At 53.8% G+C, this 21,491-nt stretch overlaps 1 protein-coding gene across 5 annotated transcripts in view; it reads right to left on the bottom strand.

Annotated features, from left to right (window-relative positions):
- Positions 1–8,015: 8,015 nt before the first annotated feature.
- Positions 8,016–21,491, bottom strand: part of Tbc1d16 (TBC1 domain family member 16) — an 84,964-nt gene continuing 71,488 nt past the window's right edge. For 4 of the 5 annotated variants that reach the window (XM_034505821.2, XM_076935371.1, XM_076935370.1 and 1 more), the window contains exons 6-12: positions 20,569–20,736; positions 19,935–20,083; positions 18,877–19,011; positions 17,898–18,084; positions 15,030–15,209; positions 12,496–12,642; positions 8,016–11,400 (exon numbers count right to left, since the gene is read on the bottom strand). In XM_034505821.2, coding sequence (XP_034361712.1) covers positions 11,152–11,400; positions 12,496–12,642; positions 15,030–15,209; positions 17,898–18,084; positions 18,877–19,011; positions 19,935–20,083; positions 20,569–20,736 — 1,215 coding nt within the window. In that variant the 3' untranslated portion in view covers positions 8,016–11,151. The remainder of the gene's footprint in view (positions 11,401–12,495; positions 12,643–15,029; positions 15,210–17,897; positions 18,085–18,876; positions 19,012–19,934; positions 20,084–20,568; positions 20,737–21,491) is intronic. The other variant, XM_034505822.2, reaches the window with a different exon arrangement.

The raw sequence follows: 21,491 nt of genomic DNA, 5'->3' as shown, positions 1-21,491 counted from the left end.
TGCAGTGTCCCTGGGCTGAGCCAGGCCCTGGTGGCCTAGGTCTGCTATATCTTCTGTTCTATCCCCCGTGTCCTCATCCCTGGCCAGCCAGGAGGCCCCTGTCCCAGCTATGGTTTGATCATGAACCGGAGTCCCTCCTCCTGTAGCTGAGTGATCACACCAAGCCCCACTCAGCCGAGAGAGGTGCGAGAACGACAGGAAGCAGAAGGCTTCCTGAGAAGGACAAACAGCGCACACAGATTTCCGCACCCCTGCGCTTGGTCACACCTCGTCTTACACCTGTGGACATGTTGCCTCAGTCTGTAGTGATGGAGGCTCAGGGTTGGCCGTGTGTGCTGGGGCTTGAGACCGTAGGGCGTGTGACTGTCCTCTGAGCCAAACAATAGTCACGTTGGGAAGAGAGTTGTGCTCTCTTGCAAAGACCATCTCAGCTGGGTTTGTAGGCTATTTATACCTGGCCCCACCCCTACCTCAGAGTAGGGTTGGGTCACCTGAGTATACAGCCACTTCCTACCACTGCTGCCTGCAACACCCTAAGCGTACAGGGGAAGGGACAGGGTATGTAGTGAGCCAGGTAGAATGAAGAATGAGAACCAATATGGGTGTGGGTTGTCCATGCTGAGTAGAGACTCTCCTTTCCAGTGCTGGCTTTTGTGGGAGGTACACCCACCCACACCCCTGCAGGCAGCCCTTCACCTATGCTCTCTAAGGAAACCCAATAAACTCCTTTGTTCCCAGAGTGAGCTCTGATGGGTTCCTGCCTCCTTTTATCATTGGGACCTTGGGAGGAGGGGGGCAAGCTATGTTGTGGAAGCAAGTTGGAGAGCTAGGTGCTATCACTATACATATGCAGGTGAGCTATATGAGGCTCAGAGAAGCTGAGCAACTTGCCTGAGATCACACAGCAAACTAGATTCCTAGACTGGAATACAAGGACACAGTCCTCAGGCCTGGCTGTACATAGACGACATCTTCCATCTCCCCTTAGCTCCCATGATGGTCTGTGAGCAGACTGTTGGGAGATGATGGGAGTTCCTAACATCACTCCCCGTCAGGGTCTTATATAGACTAGAGTGGTCTCAAATTTAATATGAAGCTGAGGCTGACCTTGAACTCCTGATCCTCCTGCCTCTTCCTTCCAGTTGCTGGAATTACAGGTATACTCCCCACCTGCCCCCCACCCCCAGTTTATGTACACTGGATACCAACCCCAGGGCTTTAAGTAAGCTACACAATCTCTCTACCATCCTAGGTGCACCCCCAGCCCCCAGGGGTCTTCAGGCAGATTCTATGCCTGAGGGCCAATCTTATCAACACATCTCTGTCTCTTTTATGATCTGTGTACCCTGGCGTGTGCTCATATTGGTGGTGACATTCCTCCAATGAGATACTATTTGCTGACTGCCCTCCCCGGGAGGACCCTGGTTTATTAATTTATTATTCTGCAAACACTCAAGAGGCTGCTGCACCTACAGATCTGGGCCTTACACAAAGGTGGCATCTGAGGCCTGGAGAGGGCAGGTGTGGTCCCCAAGGCCATCCTGTGAGCTCAGTGTGCTCTCTGCTCCTCATTCCTGGGGACACAGTCAGTGGCAGTTGGATCTCCTGCCTCTTTGAAATACTTGGTTTTAAAGGAACAGTTGGTGTGTTCTCCTGCAAGTGCTGTCCTGCAGAGTACTTGGTGTGACGTGATAGGTTGGGCATCTATAGGGAGGTTCTCGTCTACCTCAAAGAAGGAGGTGTCCGCCATGGGACTCTTCAGGCCCAGAAGCCCAGTCTTCCCTCTATAGGGTTCATCCACCAAGGGCCCAGGTGAAGGCTGAGCCAGAGCCAGGGAAGACTCTGCACTAGCTGAACAGGGAGGGTCTGAGGCTGGCTTGTTTTGGCTTCTTCTCCCCAGCTCATCCCACTGTCTTGGCCAAAGAACACCATTGCATCAAGAGTGATCGTAGTTCCAGTTTTAAGGAAGTTTGTGCTTCCTCCTGATAAGAGACCCTGTTGGCTGACAACTGTCCAGGGCAGGGGCCAGGCACAGGCCCAACTCTAGAGTTTGAGTGCTATGTTTAAGACAGCTGTCTGAAGCCCCCGCAGTGCATGTACTAACAGGAAGAGGTCAAGTTTGATGGTGTCATCCCATGGCTCTGTGCCCAACTGCTCACCCCACCCAGGGACAGTTGATGGAGGCTCCTGTCACTGGGCACTCTTGAAGATCTAAAACATCTCTTTTCTGTGGCGATAGGAGTAAAGGCACCGTGTGTGTGTCAGGTTCAGAGGGACGGACAGAGAAGGTCTGCTGGGGGCAAGGTGTCCTGGCTACAGCTGTTTCCTGGGGTAGAAGAGGAGTAGGTAGATTCAGAGGGGCTGGAGTCAGAGGCCTGGATAGGGAGCTTTATGAATGTCTCTGGGCTTCCAGGGCAGTGTGCTTTCCCTTGCAGTGCTGCAGGCTGGCATGGCATGGTGTCCTTGTAATTAGATTCTCCCGTATCCCCTGTGTCATGAGTTATTAATACTTACCTAGAGTGCACCTGTTAGGATTGGATTGGTGGTCCTCCTCCTGCACTCCTGCCGTTGACTCTCCACAAGCTCCCGGCTCAGGAAGCCCTCAGTCCCTCTCCTGTCCTGCATAACGGCTCTCTCAAGACCCTTGCTCCTTACTGTGTAGGCTCGCTGTCATGGTGGCTCTGTGGTGGAGGTGAGTGCAGAGTGTGATGATCACATTGGGTATGAAGTCAGAAGCCGCCACAAGGGTCTCTGCAGAGGAGAGCATGGCATGGTGGGAGCCTGAATGAGCCCTGAGGATGCCTCAGGAAGATGTTGTGTCTCACTGTGCACAAGTACCATCCTCTACCCTTGGCTCTGGGTGCAGACCTGGCCTGCTCCTTCCCAGAAGACAGGGCTCATGAGAGGTCCAAGTCATGTAGGTTTGAACTGCCATAGAATCTCTGTGTCTTATGCAGAAGTGTGGCTGGTATCCATCAAGTGTATAGGAGTCGAGAAGGGGCAGGGAGGCTGAAGGGGCAGGGAGGCTGGAGGAGCAGGGAGGCTGGAGGGGCAGGGAGGCTGGCGCAGCCCACCTAGAGAGCGGAGGAACGATTAGGTCCTCTGCCTGGCAAAGTGCCCCCTCTGCCTAGCTCCCACAATGGAGTAAGCCCTGTGAAACCCAGGGACTATGGGGTTGGAGGACCCAGTGCTCCTTGTACACCCCACAAACACTCATTTGTCTCAGGATGGAGATTCTGAGCAGATATCTCAGAGCTGGGCTGGTTTGGTGAGCATAGTTGAACTGTAGTCCACCTTAAGGGTGTCCTGCCAACTGTGTTCTACCTGAGGCATGGGAGGGGAGAGAGCCTGTGGTCTTTTTGCTCAGCCTGCAAATCTGCAGCATCCTGGGGGTGGGCACACCATGCCACTGTGAGGAGGGAAAGGGGAAGCCCAGGCAGGAAGCAGGACCTTCACTTCCAGCCTTCCTATGGGCACCTGCAGACATATTTGTCCCAGCCACCTACCCAGACCCTGTCCTGGTGAAACATGTAAGCATGAAGTCTCCATAGATAAGTGTGCCAGGAGCTCCTCCATTTCAGGGACGCATCACCTCTGAGACTCCATTTGTGCACTCCATTTGTGCTTGCCTGCCTGAGGCAGGTGGTCCCATGGCCAAACAGAAACATGCAAGAATGGGGTTACACTCCATCCAAATGTAGCATTTGGCACAACTGGACACTTCCCAGGAACCCAGACGGAAAATTTGGGAAACCAAGAGCCCAAGCTTTTCACGGAAGAGACCCAAGCCTGCTTTTGAGAAACACTCAGGTGACCTGTGGGTTTGGTGCCTTGTTGCTACAGCCAGCAATGGTGGCAAGAGGTGGGCAAAGGAGGCGGGGCCTGTGGCTGTCACACAGGTTGCTCCTTCCTTCCATGACCCCACCGAGATGTGATACGGGTGGACTTCCTGCCGAGTTCACTGTTTTCAAGTAGACTGGATTCCCTCTCATGAAAGTTGAATGCCCGCACCCAGCATCCTACACGCGGGTGGTCATGGCTAGAGGATAGAGCGTCCGCAGGCAGCAACTTCTCCTGGGCCTCGCTGAGCCACACCCAGAGCTTGCACTTAGAGCCCCTGGGTTCTGGGGAAGATGGAAAGGTGTCTCTGGGATGGGGGCAGCCTGCAGGTTCTCTCCTGCCTCCTGCAGCCTCTTTGTCCAGGGCTCTCCAAAAGAAGAGCAGTGTGGAGAACACACTCCTGGGTGTTCCCTCTTCAATGAACACTTAGCACCATTGACTCCCACATGGCTTTTCTTTTAAATAACTCTGCCCTTTGCCTTCTGACACCTCTCCTGTTAACTGTGTAATGCCCTCCTCTTCTGCTTGCTTCCTGAAGCTGGTGTTCACATGCTGGCCACACATCTTAATCGAACCACCCATGGCCCTGGCCTCACCCTACTCCACCCTGGCCCTCTTCCATTCCCACTGCTGGGCCAAGCTGCTGGTTCCCCCATTGCTTTGCAGCAAGAGACCCCATGGCCTTGATGTCTCCCATTGCATCTGTATATAGCTGCTTATGGCCAGGAAAAGTGACCATTCTCTCAGGCGACCCTCAGTTCAGTGGCGACTCTCTTTATGGTACAGTGCAGCTAGAGCCAGGTGTTGTGCCAAACTGAGGACTCTGTGTCCTCTCTGCATCCTGAACTCAGAAGACTCTGTCATCCTTGATAATGTGAAGTGTCCCCCTCTGCCTGGAGTCAAAGGATCAACAGAATCTGGCCTGAGACCAGCTCTCCTATTTGAGGATGAAGCGGCTTTTTCACTGTTTAAATCATCCCCTACCTACCATGCACACACGGAAGCCAGAGAGCTGTAACTCTCTTGAGATGTAGAGATGGGAGGACAGGGGTCTGGAGAGGTGGGGACCAGCTATTGCTTTTGAAATGTAGGGACATTAAAATCTGAATGTCACCCACCAGGCCAGTGGCAGGTGTCCTCTGGTCCTCAGAGGGCGTGAATGGGTTCAAGTCCTGGGCTTTTCGGAGGGCACGGCAGAAGGCAGCTGTGTGGATAAAGGGATGGTCTGTGGTCGGTCTCCTCATTATGGAGGGTCTGCTTGGTTGCCTTTTCCCTGACAGGTGGGACAGAGGTACAGCGGTGACAGGAGCCCAGATAAAGCATGGACAGAGCTTGGCTTGGAAAGGGGGTGACTCGGGGACCGGGGATGAGGGGTCATTGTGGAGCCCAGGGCGTGCTTTGTGAACAAATGATCCACCGTTTCTGGACTCTTGGCTTGTCAGGCAATAATGGGGGACCCTTACAACCAGGATGGCTCTGGAGTAATGAGGCAGAGACGGGATTTCACTGACTGCTCAGGGTTGTAGGAGAGGTGGGGGAGGTGCTGTAGAAACAGGGAGCTCAGGGTTTGCCTAGCTGAATGCACAGAGGTGTGGGCGGCCTCGTCTATTTGAGTCTTGTCATGTAGGACACATGTCCAAGCCCTAAGCAACTCCACATAAGTCCACCCTGTTTCAGTGAGTGTGACTGTCCAATCTGGGGTCAGCATAGGGATCATCATGGGCCTCAGCCCCCGTGGTGACTGTCCTGTGAGCATGGGCTGTCCTTTCCTGAGGGCAAGTCACACTTGTCCCTCCACAGTGTCACAGGCCGCAGAGACACCGAGGCTACGAGCCTGCCTGGCTACCTCCTGTCCCTTTGGCCATTGGTTATCACCGGCATCTCACACACCACTGACAGCTGGAGCTGAACTTCTAGGCAGAATGGGCCAGCAACCCTCCTGCTTCCAAGTAGATGGGATTTTCTCTATAGGAAACCAGCCTCTGTCACCTTGGTGAGTTGACCCTCTGGGCTTGGCTGGCACCTTCCAGTCCTCACCAGGGCACGCCAGGGATGGATATGTCCAACAAAGGACAGACAGGCAGAAGGTGGCCAGACCCTTAACCTGGGAACCCTGAGTGAAGCACGTATCAGTCTTCCTAGGCCTGGGCCCCTCCAAACACGGCAGGGCCACACCAGTATACACAGAAGCCTCATGGAAGCAGCTCAAAGTTCCAAAAGCTCCTCAGAACCTACGCCCCATCTGTGCACCTTTACATCATCCTGGGCTGCATGTCCCTGTGACTGAGGATAGCTGACCCCTTTAACACCCAGTCCACACCCACCAGGTTTCAATATAGTGTTTGTCCCCCAAAGCAAGTTCACACAGTCTGACTCAGACTTTTCCTGAAGTCGGAGCAGGGCAGCTAAGGCTCTGTCAGATGCTGTTAGGGTTTCCAGGCATCAGTAGCCTGGGTTTCATGTGCTCCGAGGTAATGGTCTGGAAGCCCATAAAGCATCCCTGGGTTCGCCAAGGCCCTTCTCTCTCCACTGCCAGGCCCAGAGCAACCTTCCAGACATCCCTGGCCTTCCCAGAGCAGGGCCTGCAGATCTTCCTTCTGGTTCTGCTTCTCAGGCCTCACCAGCTCTGCTTCCCAATTCTCTCAGAGCAGCCAAGGAGCTGGGCAGGCTGGCGGTGGCTGAAGACCTCCCGGCCACCCCTAGCTCTTCCACAGGGCTTCTCTGCCCAACCCTGGGGTGCCTGACCTGGCCACGCTCACTGAGGCTTTCTCTCAAGGCGCAGGACCATGTGTGTGGTGATACTATTTTATTTGTTTTGTGAGGAATCCGTGAGGGTCATGATTCACAGGGGTCATGGTGACCAATCCTGACCTTGACCGGAAGGGGAACTGCTTAAAAAAACACAACTCAACAGAGAAATCAATCACTTGCCTTAGACATTAGCAATGGGGATATTTCATTACTTTAAAAACAGAAACACACAAAAAGCTGTGCCCTCCTTATCCTCAAAGTGTGGAAGAAAGACAGTCATGTGACTTGATTTCTGCGAACCTGAAATGCTATCTTCCCACCTGGAATTGAACACAAAGTATTTAAAGGCCCGGTGGCGGCAGGTATCCGCATGCAGCTGCTCAGAGAGTGCAGAGTCCTCCGGAAAGTCTTCCCCTCCGAGGGGTGAGGCTGTCCATGGAAGAGCTGTACATACACTTATGTGCACAGCCAGGCGCAGACCGAGACCTCTGAGGCAGCTTCGTGGCTCATTTTTCTTCAGGGTAGGTGTGGGTGGCACAGAGTGAATGTGACAGAGAGATTTGCCCTCTGCAGAGGACACTCAGCAAGGTAGATGTGCAGGAGAGGCGTTGGTTTGCTGACTTCAGAGCAGGGACTGGGAGTGGACAGCCCCTCTCGGTCACTGCTGTGGAAGCCTAAGGCCAGTGTGCTCTTCCCTGAGTGGTGGGTGAAGTCCCTGGGCCATAGATAGCCACTCTCATGGCAGCCTTAGAGCAGTCTTTTGAAGGAGTCTGTGGGAGGGCCTTGTTCTCCTTTTACAGGCGAGAAAGTCAGCTGGGGAAACCCTTCGCTCCCTGCTGTTGCAGAAGCTCTAGGGGAAACCGGCTTCTTAGATTTGGGTGTCCCAGTCTGGCTAGACAGGTTAGTTCAGGACAAAATGTACCACAACCTCCATAGAAACACAAGGCTAACATCCAGAGGCCACTAGGCTCTTCAGGGGCTACAGGGATCTGTCAGGTCCAGCCTCAGGCTAGCTAGTTTCCCTGTGTCCTCTCTGATGGCCCAGCTGGGTGGCAGTCCTGGGTCACCTCTAACCCAGGCCATAATCCTGCATAAGTTTTCCGGGGGACTTGTCATCCATCTCCATTCTAGGCAGGGTGGCCTCCAGGGACCTCTCCCAGGTTCCTTCCCTCTGTTGAGCCAGCCCAGGGTGTTCCTGACACTCCCAGGCTGACTGCAGTGGAGGGGACCTGAAAGAGGGGAGGGAGGCCACAGGTGGATTCCTGGCACCCTGGGGTTGATCTCCATCTAAATTGTCAACCTTGAAACAGGCCGCATGCTCATAGCCTAGCATGAATGTGGCCCCAAGTTCCACATAGTGCGTTCCCCCCTCCCCCAGCACAGCAAAACCCCAGCAAAGCAGTAAGAAAAACACAAATACAGGCAAGAGGTCAAAGGAGCCTTTCAGGAGCTGACCCTGGCAGCCAGCAATCCTCTCTCCATTTATTTATTGCCATCCCGACCCGGGCCATCAAAGGCACCAGCTCCAAGAGACCCTCTTTTGGGCTGGTGTCCTGCACTTTCAAAAGCCAAGGCCCAAATCATCCCCTCCTGAATGTAACATGTCCCCCTCCCTGACCCGGGTCGGTTTGATCAGCAATCACACAGCTCTGTCTGCAGATCAGCCAGCTCAAGGTTACTAACGGCCTCTCTGGGACTTTGGCCCTCCTCTGCAGAGATTGGCTAGGCCTCCTGGTTGGCACTTCAGGTCGAACTTTCCGGGGAGGCAGTGTCTTTCCTATATCCAGAGAGGCCATCCTCTAGCCCAGGGGGAGACATTCTGCTCCAACCCTGCCCTCTCCCCTGGCTGCTGCCCCCTCCCCTACGCTGCCCGCTCTCCTTGGAGAGTGAGTCAGAAGTGACAGAGCCTTTCCAAGGTAGCATCACGTCTCAGCAGTGGCAGCACACACACGCACATCAAAGGCGTCCTTCTTTCCCAGGGCCCAAGATGACAGGGCCTTGATGACATTAGGCGATGTCGTCAGCACAGACGTTATCAGTGGGGCATGCGCACACAGATGGGCTGGCCAGTAGCATTAAGCATCATCTTAAAAAATGGGTTAAATAAGCCTCGTGGCCAAGGGACGGTGTGTGCGCTGATTACCCGTGATTTGTACGTCTTGGCGGTGAGACGGCTAGAAGTCTAATGACTGAATTATCACTCTAATGCCTTTTGCTGGCTGGGAATAATCCTGGGGTAACAGCTGCCACAGGGCATTTGGCTGGTTTCCTCTAATTGCATCCAGATTAAGGTTGCCGTTCTGTGCGGGGCCTCTCTATTCCTCAGAGCAGAGCAGAGCAGAGCAGAGCTCCAAGAGCCCACACACCATGTCTGGCTGCAGAGGTCCCTGCTGGCTGGATGCTGAAGTAACACCAGGGTCCGGTAGTCCAGAGGACTAGATGGCATATCTGGTACAAGGCTGGCACTGAACAGCCTGGGTCAGGTCTTGGAGAGCGGGGGTGGGGGGGAGACTGTGGAAGCTGGAGACTTAGAATAAATGCTAATTGAGACTCTCCAGGGTGACTGTCTGGGTCTGCTCAGGCTGCCCCCACCCAACACAGCACAGTGTAGATATTGGGGTGCAATACAGAATGTGATCCCGAAGAGGGGTAGGAAAGGAGTTAGTTCCTTCCCAGGGAAGGAGGGATCTGTACCTAGATTTCTTGGGGTGGTAGGCCTGTGGGACCTCTCTGAATTACCAGACTTCTGTCACATGACTACCAAGAGAAGACGCACGATGAAGGTTTGCTTTCCCAGTGCTGGATCCTGGCTTCAGCCATTCAGTCTGCTTTGACCTTCGCACGGTTAGTGAGTGGGGTATCCACTTAGAAAAAAACAATGTCCGTTTCTGCCTCTATAGACCCAGAGGCCAGTGCTGTCTCACACCCATATATACACCACCCACAGGGATTTCAGAGATGATGACAACCCCAGAAGTAATGAGGCAGACTATCCAAGAAAAGAACCACCCAGTCTGGACTGTAGTCCCAGGGTCTGTGCCAGCCAGGTGCACAGAGTTCTAGGTCACTAAGGCCCTGCCCTGTATTTCTGTTACTGGGGTGATAGGCAGTGGATATACCTGTTTGTGGCTCTAGCTTCCAGAAAGGGTCAGAAGCCAGTATAGAAAGCAATTCGGACAAAAGGCCACTCCCAGGACTGCACTGTTGCTCACAGCAGACAATACCCCCCAAGATCAGGACATCTTCCAAAGGCCCTTCCTAGAAGGACCCACATTCTCAGAAGTCCCTGCAGAGTGGGGAGGAGCTCATGGAGAAAGTGAAGCTGAGGCCTCCCCCCCATTCTTCTCCACCACCTCTTATTCTGAGGCCCCACTCCTCATTTTGAAGCCTTGCCCCCTCTTATTTTAAGGGCCTGCCCCTCTCATTCTGAGCTTCCACCTTTCACATTCTGAGGCTCCTCCTCTCATTCTGAGGCCCCGCCCCTTTCAGTCGGAGGCTCTGCCCATCTCATTTTGAGGCCTAGCTCCGTCTCATTCTGAGGCCCCACCCTTCTCACTCTCAGGCCCCGCCTTTCTCATTCCGAGGCTCCGGCCCTCTCATTCCGGTCAGCACCTTTAAACGTGGCACCGTCCTGCAGCACCACTCTCAGTGAGAAAAGCCAAAAAACGGGGCACCTCCACCCACCCTGCCGCCTGCACCCACTATGAGGATTCAGCCCTCGGTGGAGGAATCCAGGCTCCTTGCTTGCACCAGCTTTTGGGACACTGGCTACGAATGCTCTGGAACACACCTTTATCCAACCACAACCCTCAGCTTTGGTGTGGAGTGTGGGCGTGACCTTTTTCTTCTTAAGAGGAAGAACATCCCAATGTTGCTCAAATAGGGTGAAACCAAGGAATAGAAGTCCCCTAGGTCCTGCATGGTGGCGGAGGCACCTCCCCAGCTATGTCAGACGCCTTTGTCTTGGCTGGGGAGTTATATACTCCCCCTTCTCTAGGACCAAGTAGTCAGACGACCTCGTGGTCGGGAGCACTGTGAGAAGCCCAGGCCTGAACACCTACCTTCACAAGCTTTTCTTCCCCCACCCCTCCCTCTTTCCCTTCTTTTTCTTTCTCTTTTGGACAGGCATCTTCATACGACAGTCTTGCAGCTGTGTGACCAAGAAGCTTCACAAGTGTGCCCGACTCGCTCAGACAACAATCCTGCTCCTCTGTGTTCCTTGGTGCTGGTGTGAGGATGAGGCCTTTTCTAGTCCCTGCTTTGCCCACGGCTTTCGGGGAGACTCCTGGCCTCTTCCAGAACCCCCAGCCAACCAGCAGCCTTCATTCCAGTGGCTAAGCTAGCCAGACATCCTGGGGCTAGCCATTCAGGAGCTGCATTCTTGGGACAGCTGATACCTGCTGACAGTTCGAGAGCCCAATTTTGTCTTCATGACAAGGGTCCCTTCACCTTGGCCAGAGGCTTTGTCCTCGTGTCCTCTCCATGTCTTTTCCCTCCCCCTCCCACTTGCCCAGGACTTCATGGAGGTCCTCTCACCCATGGTCAAGGGCAGGGGCTTTCCTATCTTCGGAAACCAAAGGCCTCTCGTGGTACCTTTGGGCCTTTCTTGCCTTCTCTTGGGGTCTTGGGTGACGGTATCTCCACTGTGCCCCCGTAAGGACAGCTCTCTGAGCCTGGGTGGTGGCCGGCACACTCCACAGCTGGCATGTACCCACTGTCCCACATGCCTGTCCCACACAGCTTACACAGGTCATGCAGGCTGCAGGGGATCCGTGGCAGAAGACGGAACTGGTACAGGAGACTCCTGGCCTGCAGAGAGAGGACAGGCTAAAGGGAACAGAAAGGCCATAGGGACACAAGAGAACAGTGGAACACTGTGGAAGCAAGGGCCACACCTATAGGCTCACTATATGGGGACAGCACAGTGCCACGAGTCTCCATTGGCTGCCAAAAGGGGACCATGAGATATTTGGGCAGTTTAAGACGCAGAGTTCCCAGATTGTATAGGTGGCCACCAATGATAGAGCCACACAGTCCTTCCTGTCCCTTCACAGGGCCCTCTAACTCAGTCCCAATCTCCTCTGGATAGTAAAAGGCCCTGCACTCTGTCCATGCCTCTTTGGCCCCTGCAAGGTCTGTCTGGGGAGCCCAGTACAGTGGGGGGCCTGAGGACCCCGTCTTGTCCCTATGGACCATCAGAGGCCTGAATCCAAAGGACTGCCAGCTAGGCCATGGGAAGCAGGAGGTGGCTGAGCTTCAAGGTCCCTTCTTCCAGCCACGGATGATCTATGTTCTCCCTAGACTCTGTCTCCTCATCCTCACTTTCCTAACTCTGGACTGGAAGGAGGCACTGCTGGATGGAGACTGGCTGGGCATTCACACACTGTAGCAAATCAAAGAGGCTGTGTCCAGTGATGGCCCTCTGAGGACCATAGGGCCAAAGTAGAGACATGGCAGCCCCACTGGGCTGAGGACACCATTGGGCTGAAGTACCCATCTCATGGACTTGGTACAGAAAGCCCAACAAAGTAGGGTGCGTTGTGGGGTGGTACCCGTGTGCAGAGGCAGGGCTCTGTCGTACGAGAGTGGCTCGAGATGCAAGCTGAGCCCGTGTGCTGGGTATCACTCTGTGGTGTGGACAGGGCTCCATGGGCAGGGGTAGGATTGTGAGGTATGGGCAGGGTTCTGCGTGCAGGGCTGGGTCCTTGAGGTAAGACAAAGCTTAACATGCAGGGGTGGGTCTGTGAGGTGTGAGTATTAAGGTACTCAACAGGGACTTCCTAGAATCCCCATCTTTCCTCTACCATCTTGCTCACGCGTCCTCCATGTGCAGGGGTGAGGCTGTAAAGCATGTGGCCTGCTTATGTGCAGGGCAAGCCTGAGAGGCCAGGCCAGAGCACCCACCTTCCTGAGCACCAGCTCTCCGTTCATATGCATGGCCAGGTTTCCGAAGTGCAGGAGCATCTGATCGGTGGCCAGTTGCTGCTCGATGACATCATCCCCGTAGATGGCGACGATGGCCACGCAGATGAACAGGTGGAAATAGTCCGTCTGCGGGGACACAGAGAACTTAGAGGGTCCCTGCCAAATCTGAGCCAGAGTTTGGCCCTGAGCCTGGCTCAGGTTACCTGGGTCTAGGTCTGTGCTCTAAGAAACTACACACCCCATCATCCTCCATTGAAGACAGGACCAGTGTTGGCAGCTACATCCGGGGCTGCTGGGACGTACTAATGGATGATAATCGTGCCACGTCATGGTTGTTGGTGCTCTCTTGGGAGGTGTCTTCAAGGACAGCAAAGCACACCCTCCTCCCTAGCCTGTCTGAGCTCTCACTGTAGGGTCTCATCTGCAGGGGTCTTGAGGGTGTCAAGTGTATATGTGTAGAAAGATCACCAACATGGAAGACATGCTAGCAGCCGGCTTCCTGGCGGTGTGTCCCTCTGTATCAGCCAAATATCCTTAGCACAGGTAGCCACTCTACGGCTGGCAACTGAGCATGTGGGAAAACCCCTACTAACTGACTCCCTGGAGGTCCCATGGGGGCTGCTACTATCTTGCTGCCCCTAACCTTCTTTTTCAGGACCCACAGTCCCTCTCTCCCCTCCTTTAGGGCCACCTTGTGGTGACTGGCTAAGTGGCAGACAGTCCCTACAGGCTCTCCAGCCTGGACACCTGAAAGTGCTCTATCCTGAAGTAGAAGAAGGACAGGGGTGGGGGTGTCTAGGAAGTCCCTGTTGAGTGTCCTGATAACACCATGTGGCCTGTCATCTCCCACCCAGACCAGCAGAGTGCAATGGTATGGGCGCTGGAGTCCCCAGCCCTGGCCTGCGCCACCTCTTCCCCCTAGCTTTTGCAGGAAGGAGTGGAGGGATAGGAGCCTGAGATACATTCTGCAGAGACTGGGACAGACCACAGGGCAATCCCAGCTCCTGGGCAGGCACACAGCAGTAAGCCGCCGCAGAGGACTGTATGAAGTCCTCCCTTTCGGAGGCCTGGTTCTGCAGTGGCTCCCTCTGGAGCTTGCTCATTGCCCACCTGCCTTTCCCCTCCTCCTAACCTCGGCTGATGAAGACGGAGATGGGGACCACGGATCCCCACATCTGTAGGTAACACGGACTTACTTTGTGTGTTTTGAACAAGACAGCAGCCGACGGGGCTGCTGAGGAGAGAGTACTGACAACAACCTCAGAGGATGGATGGGTGCCTTCCTCGTGACCCAGCCTTCCTGGCCTCTCAGAGTATCTATCTAGAACAGCCTAAAGTCTAGGATGTACTGGCAAGCCGGTGGGCTGATGTTGCAGGTGACAGGAGGGAGACTTCAGTGTGTGTTTTTCATAGCTGGGGGTTGGAGGTGGAGGCAGACAGAGCTGCGCCCTGCACACACTGATGGTACTGATGTTTGTACAAGTGTGTGCGTGCGTGCACACATGCACATGAGGCCAGAAGACAATATCTCAGGGTCTCTCACTGGGACCTGGAGCTCATCAACTAGGCTATGCTAGACTGACTGGTTAGCGAGTTCTGGGGACTAGCCTGGGTCTGCTGTTTCTTCAGTACTGGGGCCATGGGTGTGTGCTGGCTTTTTTTTTTTTTTTTTTTTTTTTTTTTTTTTTTTTTTGAGACAGGTTTGCACCTTGCAGCCTTAACTTTCCTGGAACTCCCAAAAACGGCTCTCAAACACCGGGATTAAAGGCGTGCGCTACCACACCTGGCACGCCTGCTTTTAAAACAAGAAACAAAAACAAAACCAAAAAACCCACAGGTTCAGACACTCCGATGTAGACCTGCAAGCTTGCAAGGCGAGCACTTAGCACTGAGTGGTCTCCTCAGCCTTTGGGCCGTTAGTGTTATCATGTTTAAGGCCAATGGGGTGAAATGACTTGCCTACTTTCTCACACTGATGGCTTGGATGTTGAAGCCATGTGGCAGTCAGCCCTGTGGTCAGAGAGGAGTTGACAGAAGAGACAGTGGTCATGGTGAACACAGGTGCATGCCCACATCACTGATCCAGGCTCGCTCTGACACTGTGGGAAGGCAGGTGCTCAGGGTGGCCCAGCAGTCCCAGAGGGCAGGGCAGAACAGCACCAGCCACTGCATCTGTAGGCACATACATCCTTGGGCTAACTGTCCTGCAGTGCTCATGTCCCTCCCATTGACTGGCCGTGACAGAGACGAGCGCAGCCCAGAATGCAGTAATGAGCATGTCCGCCAGCAATTTACATTGATTTCAATTACAGGGGAGGTGAGGTCTGAAGCCGGCTGCAAGGGCCTGGAAAATACTAGCTATGAGAGTGAGAGATTTGTGGTGTGGTGAGTGGGTGGAGCACGGAGGAGAAGACGCCTTACACAGGAGAGGAGGCTTGGGGTGATCCCATGACCCTCCCTTCCCAGCAGGATGGTAGGTAGCTGCACTCAGGGTTGGCACCTGCACGGCTCACCTGGTAGTGGGCCCAGCAGGCCTCCCAGATGCGCAGGGCCTCGGCCTCAGGAAACTCCCGCTTGAAGCAGAGCAGGAGCCAACGGTGGCAGAAGAGCATCTGGAGGCCGTCCTCACCCAGGGAAACCAGGTGTTGGTAGAAGCGTTGGTGTGTCAGCCGGAGCAGCTCCCGCAGGTACAGCTGGGGGTGGGGGAGTGGAGGGGGTGTTACCCAGATTCTGGGCGAGCCTGCCTACCAGGGCCAGGAAGATCAATACTCAGAATGCCTTCAACTCCAAAAGCACACACAGGAAGTCTCCATGTCTGCCAAACACATCAGCCAGCCAGCATGTCAGCCTACTACTGGACCCCTGCCCCCGAAACCCCCATGTGTGTGTGTGTGAGCATGCATGTATGTGACACTGAGTGTCTTCTAACAGTGTGCCTTATTTTATTTTTTTTAAAAAAGACTTATTGTGTTATTTTAAAATTTGAACCAATTTATTTTGTGTGTATGAGTGATCTGCCCACTCATCTGTGCACCGCAGCAGTGCCTGATGTTCAGGGAGGCCAGAAGAGGGGGGTCGGACCCCCTGGAACTGGAGTTGCAGATGGTTGGGAGCCACCATATGGGTCTTGGGATCCAAATCCAGGCCCTCAGCAAGAGCAATTGGTGCTCTTAGCCACTGAGCTCTCTCTCCAACCCTCATTTTATCATTTTAAATTATGTGTGTAGTCTGTGCACACGACTTCAGATAGCCGAGGAGGCCAGGGGAGTTAGATCTCTTTGAAACTGGGATTACAGGCTATTGTGAGCTGCCTGGTATAGGTGCTAGGAATAAAATCCAGGTCCTCTGCAAAAGCAGTATATGATATTAACCTCTGGGCTGGCCTGAGATGGAGTCACTCATTAAACCTAGGACTTGCCAATTAGCTCGGCTGGCTAGGCCGCAAGCTCCAAGGCTCTACCTGTGTGAATTTTCCCAGGACACGCCCAGCATTTTACCTGGGTTCTGGGGATCTGGGCTCAGGTCCAAATGCTTGTACAACTTTGCTGTCTGAGTCATCCCCCAGCCTCTACCACTTGAACCTCGCTCACACCTGTCTTCCAGTTCATCTTAGATTTAAAGATATTCTAGAAGGAGACCATGGTATAGCCCTAGGCACAGTATGATCTCCTGGGTGGTCAAGGAGGCTGACTTAATGTGAAGTCATCCCCCAGCCTCAGCCGACCCCCAGCGGCTGTTTCTAATGTATGCCCGACCAGGCGGTGTGAGTAGTGTGAGTTCCTTCCATCCCATCGTGGTCCAGCAACTCCCAGAGCTGATTAAGGGAGAGTACACATGTCTGAGTTTCAAGACCCTGGATTCCTGTGTGTTGGGTCACCAGGTTGCATGGGACTTGACGACAGAGGCTATTTCTGGCAGCACCGGGTGGGGGCTGCCGACTTCACTGACGCCACTAGAAAACCAGTCTCCAGCAGCTAATGAGTCACTGGCCATGTGCCGCCAGGCTGCAGGGTGATGGCGTCAGACCCTGTAATTGCCTCCCTGGGTACCTCGGAAACCTGACATCACAGGCATGCACGATGCAGCAAGGGCCTGGTTCCTGGTTAGGGTCAGTGTTGCTGAGCACAGCAGGGCCTCAGGATTCTGCACCTCTCCAAAGCAAGCACACTATCTTTCCCCGTGCCTGGAGCTGTGTGGCTCTGGAGTCCAGGAGTCCTTCCTGACTGGCCAGGATCTCCAGTCTGTGGCCCATGGAAGGTCAAGGCCACCATATGGCTGACAGCTCTGTAATGAATGTCTTAACTGCACAACTGCCAGGATGCTCCATTCCTCCTGCAGCCAGCTGCTTCTCCCTCATACCTTTGCTGTGGTCAGCCCTCTGTTCCCAGTGGTTGATCTATAAGACATGCTTTCTGCCCTCCCTTGGCTCTGCCCTCACTGCATGAGGTACGCCACGTCCAGCAAAAAGGCTGCTGATCACAATCATCCAAAGCCCTCTGTTTAGCTGAGTCTCCAATGTTTGAGGTCTGACCCATATGCAATAGACACAGTCACGGGTGTGTGTGTGTGTGTGTGTGTGTGTGTGTGTGTGTGTGTGCCTGGGACTCCTGTCTCCAGGGTCCAGTGCCTTCTGTTCATACATTCATTCTGTCAGCATATCTGCTTCCAGATCAGGCCATCTGCAGGACTGAGGGCAGGCTACCTACATCCAGGACCTGGAACTGGGCAGGGGCTTGACACAAAGGCAGTTGTGTGCAGTGACAAGATCTAGTCCCCATCACCTGGTGCTGCCTGGTTTGTGTACAGCTGATCTCTATGGGGGAGGACTTGTGGCCAGTGTCAGCTGAGTCTCACAAAAAGGTCAGCTTTTGGGAGTGGAGATGTGAGACTTGCCTGCTGGATGTCCCACGGCACACAGCTGCTCTGGCTGCCTGTATTGGGCTCTGCTGTTCACACATGCCTGAACCAAGGAGCATGAACCTCTCTTTCCTTGCCCTACCGAGGAAGCCCGATTAATGGCCCTGCAGGAAGGCAGGAAGCCATCAGGGTAGAACCTTGAACAGTTGCCCTGGTGTTTCAGGAGGAATGGATTAAAGGCTGACTCAGACCCAAATGTGCATCTCCTGTAGGTGACTAGCTGGCCCTTCCCAGAAGGCCCGTGTCCTGTCAGCAGAGATTCTGGTTTTCTGCTAACCTCTGACCCCTGATAACATGGCTGCATCTCACCATCAAGACCCAAGCAGCAACAGGAGGCAGTGTGCTCTCTCTCTGAGCCCTCCAGTGCACAGACACACATGCACACACGTGTACACAGGTATACACACACATACCCACTTATACACAAGCACAAATATATTTACACACATGGCTCCACCCCTCACCAGCTGTCTCTCCATGTCCTCGTCCCGGGGACTGCTGACAAAGATGGTGTTCTGCATCAAACCCACGAAGCACCAGAAAGTGTCTGATTCATCCAAGACCTCAGCCAGGATAGGTGCCACCAGGTCGGACATGCCCTGTGAGTAGCCGATGGCTGGGTTGTACACAGCGTAATTCAGCAGAATCCTCCTGGTGGGGCAGTGGGGAGTAAAGGTGGCTTGAGCCATCCTACCCTTGCTGTTGTGACAGTGCTGGGTCCCTCCTTCATCTCGGTGTCAGGGGAGGCAGCAGCCAGTGGCAGGTGCCACAAACCCTGACTATCTCAAGAGTATGGGGTATTGGCTGGGTGTGGTGTACACACCTTTAATCCCAGCACTCAGTAGGCAGTATAGTCTCTTTGATGTTGAGGCCAGCCTGATCTACATAGAGTTCTGGGATAGCCAAAGCTACACAGAGAAATGCTGCCTTTTAAAAGAAAGTCTGGGTTCTGAGGGAAGTAAGTCAGTGGGACTCCCTTTGCAAGTGATAACAGCCATTTGCCAGGCCCGGAGCCCAGAACAGAGGCTGCACAGGACTGTGGGTGTGACTTTCTTAATGGTCCACCATCTGTGACAGAGGGTGGGCTGGCAGGCATGTATTTATTGGCTGTTAATTTTGTGCAGTTATTTGCCACGCTGCAGTAGAGTATAAAAAATAGCAGCCTCTGGCTCTGCATGGTGTTATGCTGGTCTGCCTGTGAGATGAGAAGACAGTGGGAGGGTAGGAGAACATCCTTCGTAAACAGGGGCGAAGCAAGGAGAGAGATTAGGGGCTTTGCTGGTACCGTCAGATAAGACTAGGTGGCCACCACAAGGTTCAGAAGCTGAGGCCTCTGCTGAAGTAGCTTGGGGGTCCCCTGTTCTGGGTGGAGTGCTGCACAGTAGCCAGGGGGTCAAAGAGAGTCACAAACTTTCACACAGGGAGCCCCGAGCCACCCGGTACCTCATGCTCTCCACGTTTGGATTGTCATCCCCTCGGAAGAACTGGTTGTTCCTATCTGTCCGAACCACGTCCTTGTCCACAGTGAACTGCACATTACGCCAGAAGGCTCTGTGCTCCTCCGGAGTCATAGAGAGCCTGTGAGGCAGACAGAGCACAATCCTGAGGTCAGCTATGAAGGGGGATGCCCGGAGTACCAGGGAGGGGGTACTACAGCAGTCCACCAGGAGCTGGAGTGGCCGCACAGTCCGGGAAACAGAAGCCTGTGCTCTGCTGAGCTCTAACATCTGTAGCAAGGGCTGTGAGCAGCTCCCAACCGGGCGTGTGTGTGTGTGTGTGTGTGTGTGTGTGTGTGTGCGCATATGTGCACGTATACATCTGTGTGTACATGTATGGTGTGTTTGTGTGTGTGTGCACATGTGTGTGTACTGTCAGCACCAACCCTCTTGCTTCCAACAGGATATGTGCATGTGTGTGTGCATGTATATGTGTGCACATATGCATATACATGCGTGTGTGCCTGTGTGTGTACATGTGTGGTGTGTGTGTTTGTGTGCGTGTGCACGTGTGCGTGTACTGTCAGAACCAACCCTCTTGCTCCTAACAGGATATTCACGTGTGTGTGCATGTATATGTCTGCACATGTGCATGTATACATGTGTGTTCGTGTGTGTGTATATGTGTGTAGGGGGCTATCCTCATTTTAACTCATCTAACAGGTCTAGCCCCTCAGAGGAGAGCTGACCGCAGCCTGTGGGTCATGAAACTCATGTGGAAACAACCTTCAGCCTCTGAAGTCAGGTTTCCAGCTCAGCTGTACTTGGCGAACATTGGCCCCTAGTTAAGTCTGTTAAGCACAAATTCTAAAACTCTTGGTGAGTGAACTAAGGGGCCTGGACCATGGTGCTGGGGGTGTCCGGTAGTGACTTCCCTTATCCTGCCAATGAGGCTGGCTCTTAGGAGACTCACGCTCCAAAGAAACCACAGTTTATAGAATACACAGTCAGGTGAATTGCACTTCCCCGCCAAGATTTGAAGGGACTTCTGGGGCCGGGTTGCACCTCTTTTGCTGGATAGCTGCATATTCCTTTCGCTTCTGCGAACGAAGTGCCTCCCGTTCCTCCGACGTGGACTCGTGACTATAGAAGTGCAACAGGAAAGGCCAGACCTCCCCCCGGATCGACACATCAATGCCACCAAAGAAAATGGCCTGGAGGAAGCAGTATAGATTGAGGGGGTGGGGGGGAAAAGAGTATAAAACAGGGAGCTCAAAGAACCCCCAAATCCTCAGAGAAGGGTGTCGTGGGTCCTTTGGCAAGCCTCCGATTCAGACACCGGCAATTTGCACATGTTTACAAGGGGAAAGTGCTGGAGAGGCATTCCCATACAGGATACAAACTAGCTCATTTCAATGTCAAAGCCCCCCCGGGGTGGCACTCTGAGATCAACACGCTGTTCTCACGTCATGGACTAATCCTGGGGGTTTCAATACTGAAGAGTCCACAGGGCCCACATGGGATCCCCAAACTCTGCAATTGTCTTTTCAATGAAGCCGCCTGGGCGCCTCGTCTGAGGACTGGACAGAGCCTGACGCCAGAGACCAGCCCTCCAAAGGCGGTGACTGGCCACCCACCCTCCATCCCTGCAGCTTGACTAAAGAGTTCCTTGGAGGCTGGCCAGGCGCCTCCTGCATACCTGGCGTAGCTTATATTCCTCCTCCACCTGGCCCAGCTCATTCAGGTGATTGAGCCAGGCGGACACGTCCAGCCTCCGGTACAGGCTCTCCTCAGGGTGGATTTCAGAGGATGGCAGCTTAGGCCTTCGGATGGAGAACTGCATGCATGTCCTCTCATCCGTGACCTGCTGGACGGGTGGGAGGGACCCGGTGGAGAGCAGATCTCAGAGCTTGGGCTTTTGAAGCCTGAGATGCTGTTCCCAGGACGCCAAAGCCACTCTCTCCTCTGGGAGGAGGGGAGGCGCTGTCTGTACACTCAACTCCTAAATGGCAAGTGTAATTAGACACAATTAAAATGAAAATACCTTCATCCTAAAATCTCTCTCCCTTTGCAACTCACAGCCTCCACTACCCCCCATCCCCTTCCTGCCCAAGCCGCAAAGAAAACCAGAATTAATACCCCTTAGAGCCCGACTTCCCTCTGCCAGGGAAAGCCTGCAATAGATTCCATTCGATCGGCTACATACAAAGGCCCGCTGTTCGGGCGAGCAGGGAGCCAGACTGTCAGATTGTCTCCATGCGCAGTCACGAGTCCAGGGCGAAACCGCAGCTGACATTTAATTCAAAAATCAAAGGTTGCTCATTGCAGGGGGGGGGCGTTTGTCACTATCGTAATAAGAGGAGCCAGCAGGGGGCTCTACGGGAGGGTGAAGCTGTAAAGTCAGCCCCGTTCTAATAAGCACATACAGTATCTTAAACAGGTGATTAGGAGGCTCTTATTACCTCTGTATGCAGATTGAGCAAAATATGGCAGGAAAGCCTTATGAAAACATGAATCTTCAAATGCTCAACGTGACTTTCAGAAAGGCCTGGGCACAGATTTCAGCCCCCAAGCACACTGATGTCAACCACTTTGAATCACACAGACAGCCAAATGCCATAC

The sequence above is a fragment of the Arvicanthis niloticus genome, chromosome 6, assembly GCF_011762505.2.
Source record: "Arvicanthis niloticus isolate mArvNil1 chromosome 6, mArvNil1.pat.X, whole genome shotgun sequence".
NCBI classification, from domain to species: domain Eukaryota; kingdom Metazoa; phylum Chordata; class Mammalia; order Rodentia; family Muridae; genus Arvicanthis; species Arvicanthis niloticus.
This window is presented reverse-complemented; position numbering and strand designations above follow the sequence as displayed.